This window comes from Petromyzon marinus, chromosome 12, assembly GCF_048934315.1.
Source record: "Petromyzon marinus isolate PM22_M1 ecotype Great Lakes invasive population chromosome 12, UKy_Petmar_22M1.pri1.0, whole genome shotgun sequence".
In the NCBI taxonomy this organism is placed as follows: Eukaryota; Metazoa; Chordata; class Hyperoartia; order Petromyzontiformes; family Petromyzontidae; genus Petromyzon; species Petromyzon marinus.
Window position 1 is genome coordinate 12,399,613 of NC_133678.1, and position 13,447 is coordinate 12,413,059.

Below are 13,447 nucleotides of genomic sequence, written 5' to 3' on the forward strand. Positions count from 1 at the left end.
TTTCAGAAGCGACCTCTCCACAAATGCTAGCTGAACGAAGTGGCTTATCACGTGGAGATTTACAGCAGTAGTAAAATTTCCTCTAAACGCGTGATGTTGATTCTCAACGTGGAGGGAAAAACTGAAGGACCCGGAGAAAAATCCACGCGACCACGGAGAGAGAGACACACAAACTCCAAATATGCAGGCGTCAGGGTTGGGATCGAACTCATAGGCTCCTGTATAACGGCCGAGGTAGTTAACATCTCGCAACCGTAGTGCCCCAATGTGATGTCTTCTCACCCGGTTGGGAACATTGGTGCAATATCAGAAATTAGAAAACGCGACAGCGATGACGACGACCGCGGTGACACATCACCCACAGCTGCGCCTCAGCACAGGGCGGTGCACATTGTTTTTAGAAGCTACTCGCTGTTACTTGTTGCTTGCAGCGTCTCTCGCTGCGGTTAAAGGAACTCGCTGCACCGGTCCATTCATAACGCCGCAGCCACATTCAACAGCGCGCCGCTGTTCGCTCCGCTGAGTCGCCTGCGTCACCCAAATACGAACGCAGCCCCTCTGTTACAACAATTCTTCGGCTGCCGAGGCAGAAGTAAAAAGCGAGAGGCAAAATTGTATCCTAACCTTTGAACGATGGATTGTGGCGGTCTTATGATGCAGGAATTCACTGAACTAATATGGTCCCGATGGTTGATGTTTTTACGACAGATTGCCATTTTTGCACTCTGACTAACTCAACAAAAAAAGACAACTTCTAGCCCAACTGGCAACATTGCTAAGTCACAATTTAAGAAATTATATTAATGTGCATATGTCCACAACGTCTCTGGAGATGAGGTAACATTTACAGAATGATTATTTTGGACTTGAACACCAGAGGGGCTTTCCAGCATTAGCTATCTGGACCCAGTTGGCGGGACGAGAATGAGAGGCCGGCCAAGGACCATCGGGATAATGATGATGAACGTAGCATCTGGAACAGGGAGATCAGTGGCAGATGTTGCTGCGCTGGTCACCAAAAACCATGAGAGCTTGAGGAGAGGGTTAATTGTAAGGAATCGCCGGCACAACCACGACTCTAACGGATAAGCGACCGATGATGGCGACGATGTTAAATTATGGATTATTATTAGACTTGTTTACCCAAAAACGCCTTACCAAGTCTTACTCTTTGGTTCTTTCGGTAAAGTCACGTAGAAAGAAATTAAACTAAATAATATGATACGACGTTTCGATTGCAACACAAGCAACCATAATCAGGTACAAATCAATGAGAAAACAAACCTAGCAAACTTGGAAACATAATTCAATACAACAGAGAGAGTTGGCTAACATAACAGTCAACACCCTTCCTGGTTGATCACGTTCTTCCAAAGATTGCTCAATTTGAGAGAGAGACAAAACATAGACACGGAGACACACAAACACACAAGCAGAGAGAGACTCACACAGAGACAAACAGAGAGAGACACACACACAAAAAGACAACGTCTCTTTGTCGAGGCTTTAAATAGAGAGAGGGGGGAGGCGGGGGGTTGGGGCAGAGGGGGAGATGTGTGGAATTCCTGCACATAGCGGCCAGAGGAGAGAATGGTGAATGGCGGAGCCAGCCCCCAGCCCAGGGGCATCTAACGGGGGCCCCGTGAGGGGCTCGCGGTTCTTCGTGTGCTGGTGTTACGAAGATCCACGTCGGGCAGAAGAAGCCTCTAGCCACGCGGTCCGGGACCCAGCTTGTGGTCCGGGCCGGGATAGTGAACCGTGTCTAGTTCTGCCGTAGCGGGGTTAGATGGGCATTCGAGACCCGAGCGTAGGTTGTGTTATGTTGTGTTAGAGTTGCGTAATAAATAGTGTTTCTCCCAAGATAACGTCTGCGACTCAATTGGACTCACTACACTTGTATGATGTAAGAATTTTCATTTTTAATTAAATTGGGGCTATAAATAAAACATTAAACACATCGTACTGTTTGACTTCATCTGCTGCAGCATGCGCACTAAACTGATTTCAGAAAATCAGACAAACGACTCCTAATAGCTGAGCTTCCAGCTATAAAAAGACACCACTCTAAATTAATCGTTTTATATTTAGTTAAGGGCCACAATCAATTTAAATAAATAAACGACACTATATAAGAAATTAATAGCTATTGATTGCGGGATGGGAAATGTAATGTATTGGGAGATGTGCGTTTCCACGAATTAATAGTTGTTGGTATTGGGTTTGCGTGTTTACCGTTAACCTTGTGAGAAGTTTCGCGGATCTAAATGGCACCAAGCGAAGTGGCCGGGTGGCCCAGGGTCAGAGGGCTTAGCCCACGAGTTGGTATCCTAAATCTGGACAGCCCACCGTGGTTAACCAGAGTTCTCGAATGTAGCGAGACAATGGTCTCACATTGTTCCCAGGTAATTTTGGTACAGTATTTGAATTCCATTTGAGCTCTGATGTAATTGAAGATATCAGTTGTCACTGCCATGCAATGAACTCCGCGCTTAGCGTCCGAGCATCAATCTGATTAGCGTGGTTGGCTACGTACGGTGCGAAAGAAGTTCAACGTACACACATACATCAATCGCACCGAGAGCTCGCACTCTCTCAGGCTCAATCCTCAGCTCACAACCACCCTGCCCATCTCGCACGTCACAGGGCAGGGTTGGCATCATACCGAGTTGGTTCCCAGGATCTGCAGCTGTGGCTCGTTGGACTCGAGGAGCTTCTGCACCATCTTGAGGAAGCTCTCCACAAAGTGGTTGATGCACTGCGAGTGGCACGCCATGAGCAGCTTGTCAAGGGCCTCCATGGAGATGACGACATACCTGGCGAGAGCACCGTTAGAGGTGAGTGCGAGGTCAAGGCAGAGGTGACTGCGGGGTCGGGGTGGGAAGGACAGCAGGGGGGGGCGAGCTGCCGCCCTGGTAACAATTAATTTTAATCAACTAATTGATACGCCTCCAACATGCCTGCATGTTTATCAATCGCCCTGTCGCCAAAGACAGATGAGCCACCGGGAGGCCAACCAATGTCACCCGCACACACGGGGAGAGAGGATGGGCCCGCTGCTCAAGTATGCCGCAGCCACCCACCAACGACACACCGGCAAGCGATTGGCCACGTGCCGCTCACGCGCGAACACTCACTCGTGTCTTCGCCGGGCCACGTCGCGGCTGAGCCTGGCAGACAGGTACGAGCCGATGCGGTCCAGCTTCTCGGGCGCCGACACGGCGTAGAACGTCAGCCTCTCCATGCTCGGCTTTACCAGTCCATCCTGCACATGACACGCGCGCACGTCACCGTTCGTGCGTGCATGAGCGAGCGCCAACGCATGTATGGATGTTGAACTCCCATCGCACTGTATGTAGCCAACTGTGCTAATCACCTAGCAAGGTGCAGTGCCCTCGCAGTGCAACGGGCTAGGCACAAGTGCCGTGGTGATGTCACCGACACTTAATGTTGTTGTTGCGAGCGTCAATTCTGGTCGTCACTAAACCCACGGAGAGTGTGGCCACTGGGAGACAGGGTAGTGTGAATCGTCGTGTGATGTTCATCTACCAGATTTCACAAATCGTCATGCAGATTTGTTGGGATGTACTCACATCGCAGCGTAATTTTAAATCCAAATCTATCATTTAACTATGCGACAGTTCATTGATAATTATTGATAAAAGGAAAATGCAAGAAAAGCCACAGTGTGGCCATGCAACTCAAACTATCGTAAACCACTGCAGTCTGCACTCCTTCAACGGAGGAGGAACAGCAAATCTACAAGAACTCTCCCCTGAATCACTCTCGTCATGGCCAGCAGAGCTCGACATTGGCATTTAGATCGTGAACAAATTGGTGCCATCACGCGCAAAAACGGAATTGAGAATTTCCATGTTTCCAATTTGCATTTCGGATGTCTTCATAAAGGTATGCATGCATAACTGCAGTTAATTTCGTTCTGCTTGGAGGTCCTAGGTACCACCTCCTAAATGACTAACCTACACAACGTAAATATATTAATATTTTCCAAGCACTAACGAGTTTATTAAAAAATAAATCAAGTGAAATTTCGACAAATAACGAAAAAATTATTTGTGCGAGTTATGGCATGAAAACACTGACTTAAAAATTAATCATCAAATCCCAGCACGAATTTACAATAATCTGTACGTAGTAAATTGAAATTAAAGGATGAACAAAGAATTAAAATAATCTGGGTCGTTGTAAGTATTGTGAACGTCATCCCAACGAGTGCTGGGAAAACGGACACAACAATTGTGTTCAAGCTCTAAGTATTTAGAAAGACGACGGCGATTGATGATCATGATTAATATTGACTGATGATTGACGGATGATCAGGTCTCTCGCCAATGACCGATGATCCATGGATGATGATGACCTCTTACCTGTGGGTTTATAGGGTAGATGCTGTCCACAAGGACCTTGTAGCGTGGGCGAAATGCCCCGAAACACCCACACACCCCTGCAGACAGAGACAAACATCCCCCATGTTGCCTTGAACAGATTGTTGGGAGGCACGTGTTGGACGCGAGCACCAATGAAGGCCGGTAGAGCACACAATGGGGTGGGGGGCTGGGGAGTGGGGGTGACCAGCACTACGCCTGGCCGCCTTTGTCGAATCAGTGCTGATGTTCACACACTGCACCATCGTTTAACACCGAGTCGGAATCCGAATATTTATTAATACTGGAGGAATCCGAGTCAACCTAGGGGAGGCCCAGGACCGGTTAGGCTAGTCGCCTGTGATGTTAGCCACGAATGACAATCAAACTCGGGTCGCCACGTTCATAACTCAGTGCGCTAACCCACGACACTTCTGCTCCCCTCCTCGCTCGTACCATTACCAAGGACCAATTGAGGCCCAGCACGACCGGCCAGGCTGTGTCTCGGCTGCAGCCAACTCCACCCACCCACAGGCTCCATGTCCCATCTGCGCTGGGAACATAAACGGACGAGCAGTGCACGCGACTCCGGGCGCGGTGACATTGAGGCCGGCGCCCTCCGGGCAGCCTGCGGCACTGCGAGCCCCGCAAACCAGCGCCAGCCGGTCGCTCGGACGGCCCGTCCCTGGAAAGCACCAATCCACGCGCCCCGCGCACACACGCGCCGCTAATTGCCAATTAGGAATAATCTATCATCTCCTTGTAGAAGCAGCGCCGCCGCAACGCCGGTCGGACACGAGGAGAGCTGCACTTTCAGTTGAACAACAACAAAAATACATTTCCCATGCCTGCTGGAGCCAGCGCAGGAATAAATTGGCCTAATTTCCGATCAAAACAAACGACTCCCGTCGACTTTTGCGGTGAACGACCTCGGCCGCTGGAAAACGAAATCGATGTCAATTTGTCGCCCACGCAGACGCGAATCCATAAGCGGGCTCCGCGGGCAGTGCTTACGGAATTAAAATTCAACTCGCCGATGGCAGGTCACAGGGACAGACGGCGGGGGAGCTGCGGGTGCAGAGGTAATGGCTTCATCAATGGATGTCACGGGACAAACCCGGGTAAGTTTGGTACAACCAATTGAATGGCAGCAATCAAGAGCCCCCCCCACCCCCTCCATCTCGCGCGCACACACACACACACACAAAGATCCCTTGGCTTAGCCGCAGAAATCATATAGGCAAAGGCTGTTAGTGCGCACCTATTCAAGCGAGCGTGTCGCAAACAAGGGGGCGGTTACGGCCAGCACCAACCATGGCTGCATTGGCCTGCACAGTTTAAATGTTTACCGAGGCAAGTGGCGAGCCCGTTCCCTTGTGATTTGGTGAATTATCAGGATTCAAGTTCATGGTGCTATCCCAACAATATATACTCTTTTTGCCACTGTGGTAAATGGGGTTCTGTGTGAACCAACGACATACAACATTGGACACAAAAAATAACATTTCTTGCACACACAATTTGACGCGTGCATGTCGAGCATAATCAATGCTTCGCTATGCAGCAGGTAGACATGTAAGGCCGAGTAGACCTATGGGAAGACAATCCAGGCCAGGTTCAAATGCTACTCGCCACTAATGCTGTATATGCCTGGGAATAAAAATAATACTGCCGGCATAACACCAGTGTTTGAACCACAAGTGTTTGAAACAGATTAGACATGTAGCTTACATGTGTAATGGTCCGATAGAGGCGCTTACACTCTGCAACACAACCGCAACACACCCTACACATAAGGTGGTAACCACCGTCCTACTCTCGCTAACACTCGGGTACTACTTGGCGTGGCCAAGCCAGGAGGGTTTCTGCTTAGCCACGATGATTGGAGGCTTCTTTCTTCAGTCTTCATGAGACAGCTTCACCCCAGGCACCAAAAGCCCAGCCCTCTGCACTGAGCCCGCTTATAGGCCTCTCTGGCGTGGCCACACCCTGGCCACGCCCCCCTTCTCGAACCCACGAGAAGGCTCCACTCCCCGACCACGTGACCCCCTGGGTCCCCCAGGGCCTCTGGCCCCCTCCTCGATCCGGTCACGTGCCCAGCCGGGGTCACTCAGAGCACCACGGCCTGACACAACCCCCATGGCACCCATCAACAGCCTCCATACCGAACAGTCAGTGACGTCACGTGTACAGACCCAACATAGCAGTGATGTCACGTGTGTACAGACCCAACATAGCAGTGACTTCTTGTATACAGACCCGATACAGTAGTGACGTCATACGTCACCACATCTGCATACCTGAAAACCCCTTAACAGTGCCTCCCTTATTACAGACTACATTGGTCACCACGTGCCCTTATCAATCTCCAAGTTCATCCTACAAAGTCCCATCACAAGGGATAATTATATTCTTTGTTCTTTCGGTAAAGTCACGTAGAAGGGAAACAATAAAATAAATATATAAAACAATAAAATTATCACGACGTTTCGACTGCAACACAAGCAATCATCATCAGGTGTGAAAACCACAGCAAGAAAATTTGAAAAAAGTGGCGTTTTCTTTTACGTTAGCACCACGGAGAGCGATTTGGTAGTTATTCAGATGGACGAGTCCATCTATGTTTGGAAAAGAGGAGGGGGCAGACGAAAAATAATGGATGCGGTCTGAAAGACACCGTAAGTGTGAACAATCAATTAAGACCCGAAATGGTTTATCAAATCCATCCAATGATTGCTAAGCCATAATCCATCTTCTCAGACCGCAGCCATTATTTTCGTCTCCCCCTCCTCTTTTCCGAACATAGATGGACTCATATTCTTAGTTTTTTCGGTAAAGTCACGTTGAAGAGAAACAACAGAATAACAAAATATATATATATATTCTGTTGTTTCTCTTCAACGTGACTTTACCGAAAAAACTAAGAATATGAATTACTGCAGTCACGAAAGCTTTAAATCAAAATTTAAATAGATGGACTCGTCCATTTGAATAACTGCCAAATCGCTCTCCGTGTTGCTAACGTTAAAAAAAACGCCACTTTTTTCAAATTTTCTTGCTGTGGTTTTCACACCTGATGACGATTGCTTGTGTTGCAGTCGAAACGTCGTGATAATTTTCTTTTTTATATTTTTATTATTTTATTGTTTCCCTTCTACGTGGTGACTTTACCGAAAGAACCAAGAATATGAATCCCTGCAGTCATGAAAGCTTTAAATAAAAATTTTACCAGACAATTGTTTTTATTTTTACTTTTGCCCGTATTGAAACGGCCGTATGGACTTGAAATACTCAATTTCCCTGCACAAGAATACGGTGTAAACCGTATGGGTTGACAGGTGTGCATATGCGGTTGAGGCAAGCACTGTTAATGAGCACCTGGGTGGTAACGGCCAACGCCACACGATGCCACACAGACATTAACGCAATGCACCAGGTACCACCTGAAGGCTGCGTCAACCAAGGGACGAGTCCATATTTTTGCCACCGATATTTGGCCGTGGCCGGGAATCTAATTCAGGTTGCCAGGTTGCTAATGCAGCGTGAACCATGACGACAAATGTGAAACATAAAAAAGGTGCACATGGGCGTACAAATACCAAGATCCCCCGTATAGCCTTAACAGACTTTTGGGCCTAGTGCTATTTGCAAGCAGCTATGAAGGCCGGCACAGCACATTAGGGGTGGGCAGACAGCACCATGCCCGGCCACCGCTGTCTCCCTTGTGGCAATGCTTACAAATCGCACCAGGCACTCATTTGAGGCTGAGTCGACCTAAGAGGAGTGCAGGAACGGTTCAGACAATCGTCACTGGTGATGGCCATGAGTGGGAATCAAACTCGGGTCGCCGGGTTCATAGCGTGGCGCGCTAACCGCTGCGCCACCACTCTCCTCGGGCACACACACATATGTACACGCATGTTTAATGTATCGATTTAAAGCTTTCGTGACTGCAGGGATTCATCTTCCTGGTTCTTTCGGTAAAGTCACGTAGAAGGGAAATATTTTTATTTTATTATTATTGTTTCCCTTCTACGTGACTTTACCGAAAGAACCAAGAATATGAATCCCTGCAGTCACGAAAGCTTTAAATCAAAATTTAACCAAGAAGATGTTTAATGTATTCGAGGGCGACTGCACATCCGGCGAAGATGTTCCCCTTGATCTGGCTCAGGGAGCTTCCCATGCAGTTTGTGCGTCTTGCCGTGAGCGCAAGGTCAGCGGCCGGCTCCGCGGTGCCCTTGACGGACCCATCACGCTCCCAACCAATCCATTCATCATGCGCCACGATGGCGGGGCTGCCTGAACCGCGCTGCAGGAACCGCACCGTGTGAACCACGCGACGTAAACCGCACCGTATGAAGCGCACTACAAGAACCGCACTCCACGAACCGCACTGCGTGAACCCCGCTACACGAACCAGACCATGTGAACCCCGTGACACGAACCAGACCATGTGAACCCCGCTACAGGAACCAGACCATGTGAACCCCGCTACACGAACCAGACCATGTGAACCCCGTGACACGAACCAGATCATGTGAACCCCGCTACACGAACCAGACCATGTGAACCCCGTGACACGAACCAGACCATGTGAACCCCGTGACACGAACCAGACCATGTGAACCCCGTGACACGAACCAGACCATGTGAACCCCGTGACACGAACCAGACCATGTGAACCCCGCTACACGAACCAGACCATGTGAACCCCGTGACACGAACCAGACCATGTGAACCCCGCTACACGAACCAGATCATGTGAACCCCGCTACACGAACCAGACCATGTGAACCCCGTGACACGAACCAGACCATGTGAACCCCGTGACACGAACCAGACCATGTGAACCCCGTGACACGAACCAGACCATGTGAACCCCGCTACACGAACCAGACCATGTGAACCCCGTGACACGAACCAGACCATGTGAACCCCGCTACACGAACCAGACCATGTGAACCCCGTGACACGAACCAGACCATGTGAACCCCGCTACACGAACCAGACCATGTGAACAGCGAGACACGAACCAGACCATGTGAACAGCGCTACAGGAACCAGACCATGTGAACCCCGCTACAGGAACCAGACCATGTGAACAGCGCGACACGAACCAGATCATGTGAACAGCGCGACACGAACCAGATCGATTGAACCGCGCTATATGAACTGTACTGTGTGAATCGCGCTAAATTTAACCGCGCTACATGAATAACGTTACATCAACATGAAACCGCACCGTGTGAACCTCACTACATGAACCTCGTTACGTGGACCGCAACGTGTGAACCGCGCTACACGAACCGCACCACATTTTGGAGAGAGTTAACTGCAAAACGTGAACCACGACACATGTCCCTGGGATAGCATTCCACTTGAGCCACTCCACGTAATGCGAAAACAGTGTCAACCAAATGAACTGAACCATGTTAATTGTTCGCCATGAACCACAGCAGGAGAAGTACCCCGTGTAAACCACAGCCATGACCAGTTTTCCAGGCACGTTGACATTATTTCGATTTTTTTCACATCCAGGTCTCCATTGCAAAATGGACACCCAAACTCACTCTCACTCACTCAGTCCCCTAAATCCATATATGAAGCCATTCATTCAATTACATTGTGTTTTCCCATTTCCCAACTATTCTTGTCCTCTCATTCACGCATTCCATAAATACGACAGTGGCTTTTCTAAACGCATCTAAATGCGACAACTGCATGTCACGACAGTCCGTTCTCTACCCAATGCGCGCGTTTGTACACTTTTGTCCCTTGCGCTGCATTTTGGCCTCCGCTTTTACAAACCGCGGCCCCGCGTTGCGTTTTACCACCGATTTGATGGCACCGCTGCCTGCCTCCAACACCGCAAGCGCTCGGGGGGGCAAGGCTGATCGATTGGGAGCCTCGGTGCTTTTTCGGCAAAGCGCAGAGACGGCTGGACGAATGAGCGGGGAGCGTGCACGGTGGGCTCCCGTATTCTGCTGCCAATCGGACATTTTATGCCGATTGGATAAGAGCAGGAAGTGAAGGTGGCGCGTGGTTTCTGTGACTGCCAATTTAATCCGAGTCAATCCAATTTATGAGTAGCAGAGCTCGGGTACGTGAATGGCTCATTCAATATCCGGACAAATAAAAAAAAAGATGCGAATGCTACGAATTTCATTTTTAGAGACAGGAAGATGAGCACGTGGATCAGGGAACAAGCATACATCAGAGACGTCATATTGACCGTCGAGTCAGCGGGCTTGAGGAGGACATCACTGGGAGGGGGATGACCGCCGATCAACGAGACTGCTGATGGAATAGCGGCCAAAGAAAAGGAGAAAAAACACGCCCAAAAGTTACAACCACAGTGGCAACGGAGCGACGAGAACAATTCACGCACAGGGGCACGATGGATTGGAGCATCCCAAAGCTGCGAGTTATTGCGACGGCATGAGGGAGGACTTCATCAAGCAGTGGATAGGTCATGTAGGAGGATGTAATTTAGGTCATGTAGGTGGATGTAATTTATGTCATGTAGGAGGATGTAATTTAGGTCATGTAGGAGGATGTAATTTTCCACGTCAATGACAGTACTGTGATGCAACACGACAAGAAACGATGAAAGGGGGCGAGTCTAATGTGGTGAAATCACTGCTCGATCCCACCGTATTTCCCAGTATGGGGCCAGCCATTTAGTACGTACACGAAAAATCTGTCAAAACTTGACCCCTCCCCCCCTCCCTGTATGCACGCGGACTTTCAACACCCCCCCCCCCCCCAACTGCGTACGTATGCTTGACGCACCCCACCCCCCGAATCCTATAGAACGGCCGATATTTAATCCACGCAGAAACGATCAAGGATGAATAATATTAACTTGTTTAAGCAAACAGAGAGTCCACCGCCGGACTATCTAACTCATTTGAAGGCCAATGTAGACAAATTAATATCGAGGCTTCACCCCAACCCGCCGCCTCCCCCCGTTTCCTATGCGTACGGACATTGTCAGTAGACCCCCCATACGCAAGCGTATGCATTTGAGTTAACCCCCCCTCCCCCCTCCATGCGTACGTACTAAATGGATGACCCCTATCGCAAATCCAATCGCTGGCCCCCGCGAATTGAATTGTTGATGGCTGTCGCTGCTGCTGCTGCCTGTCAAAGCCTGCTGCAGGGCAAGGGATTTTTTTGTTTTAGGGCTTTTAACTTTCATCGTGAGGAGAGTTCCATTTCCATTTATTTGGTATAGCCCTGTGAGCCATTCGGCTCTTGAATCGGGTGCAACCGCAACAAACAAAAACATGAACAAGAAAACATCTTAAAGTGACTATATGTGACTGGGCAAACAGAAAATCCAGGAAAAAAACATCAAAATATTCCTGAAACAGCACCGTACACCAACGCTCTGTGCAAAAATCCCAGTGGGATGCTAGTCAAACAACAACAACCACAAGACAACTAAGATTTAGGCCATCAGTCTAACTCCGTACTACAATAAACAAAAACATGGCCAAACCAAAAAAACGTTTTCGAAATCCCCAAAATAAAAGCCATAAATGCAATGTAAAAGTGACCATAGGGACTGTGACCGAATTTTTTACAATAAACTACATAAATAAATTATAACACCAAACCCTAGAGCCATATTTTAGGCCAGTGAATAGCAGTGGCAGCTAGGGGTGTACAACTCCTCTAGAGCAGTTTTGAGTGAAGATCTCATTGGTAGTGATTCAAGTTGCAGTTTATTGGCAATAGCATTCCAGACCCTGGGGGCATCAATAGCAAAGGCCCTTCCTCCGGTTTTTGTACAGCAATAAGGAATGTGAAGCTGGTAAATGAGCGAAGACCTGAGGTCAAATTTGTTCTTTGAAACAGAGAGGAGATCCAGTAGGCAGTCTGCGGATTTTTTTGTAAGTACATCGTGAATAAATAAGACCTGGTGCACAAGCCGTCGAACATTAAGAGATGTTAAGTTTGACCCAATGTAGAGATCACAGTGGTGAGTCCTATATGGGCAGTTCAATGCAAATCTTAAGGCCGAGTGATAGATGGAATCAAGCTTCTTCAGTACAGTACTTGGGGCTGATTTATACACGATGTCGCAGTAGTCAAGTAGAGGCAGTATGGCAGCTTTTATCCATTCCAAACGGAACATTGGGGGGAAGCAGTGCTTGTGTCGATACAGAAAACCAATTTTTAGTTTTGAGGTAATAACATCGGATGTTACCGTTCACGTCGAAAGGCTGCAGTGTTTTTGAAATGAGGAATCGACGGGGAACTATTGATGTGGGGGTTGAGTCGAGTGTTTCACCACCAGACAATGAATGAGGTCAAAAAATTACACATTTCACGGGTACCTTGTTCAATACAGTCAGCCCAATGTAGCCATAACCCGATTGTGAAGTATTGCTCACAATTGTTATAGAACAAGGTTCTCATTATAAGTCGAGCATTCTGTGAATGCAACTGTTACGTGTCTCATTCTGAAAACGTGATAAATGTGCGTGTGATGTGCTGTGCACACGTGTAAACACAACACGTAACAGCCTTTGTTAAAATCCACTGCTGGATGAAGGCCTCCCCACGCGATGTCGGTAATGGAGAGTTGTATAATCGTACTTCACCCTGCTGGTTAATAATGCAGGTTGATGAACGAGAGGGGGTGGGTGGAGGGGGTGGGGAGGGGGGGGAGAAGCCCAGAACCGGTTCGCACATGTAATTCGCTATGAACGTTAACCGTGGCTGGGAATCGAACTTATGCAGGGGCGGAGCCAGGGGGGGGGGGGGTGACAGGGGTGACATTCTGCGTGTAAGTGTACGACACTCGGTCTGGTGGACTCCCTGCAACTGCATAGTCAGAGTGTGTCGCCAACCGATGGCGTCTAGTTCAACAGCCTGACTCTCTCTAAATCATTCTTGAAATTAACATTTGTTGAATGTCACCCCGGCCTGAAATCCTGGCTCCGCCCCTGAACTTATGTAAGTGGATTCACAGAGCAATGTGCTAACCACTGCTCTCCGTGAACCGTTATGCTTCAAGGTAATGATTTAATTAAATAATTGATTCGTGAAAA

The 13,447-nt window shown here is 48.6% G+C and overlaps 1 protein-coding gene across 3 annotated transcripts in view; it reads right to left on the bottom strand.

Annotated features, from left to right (window-relative positions):
• The window catches only part of LOC116941562 (protein EFR3 homolog B-like), a 73,728-nt gene that overhangs the window by 42,387 nt on the left and 17,894 nt on the right, over positions 1–13,447 (bottom strand). For 2 of the 3 annotated variants that reach the window (XM_032952737.2, XM_032952735.2), the window contains exons 2-4: positions 4,386–4,462; positions 3,135–3,262; positions 2,663–2,813 (exon numbers count right to left, since the gene is read on the bottom strand). In XM_032952737.2, the coding sequence (XP_032808628.1) occupies positions 2,663–2,813; positions 3,135–3,262; positions 4,386–4,462 (356 nt within the window). Of the gene's footprint in view, positions 1–2,662; positions 2,814–3,134; positions 3,263–4,385; positions 4,463–4,838; positions 5,550–13,447 lie in introns of those variants that run through there. The other variant, XM_032952736.2, reaches the window with a different exon arrangement.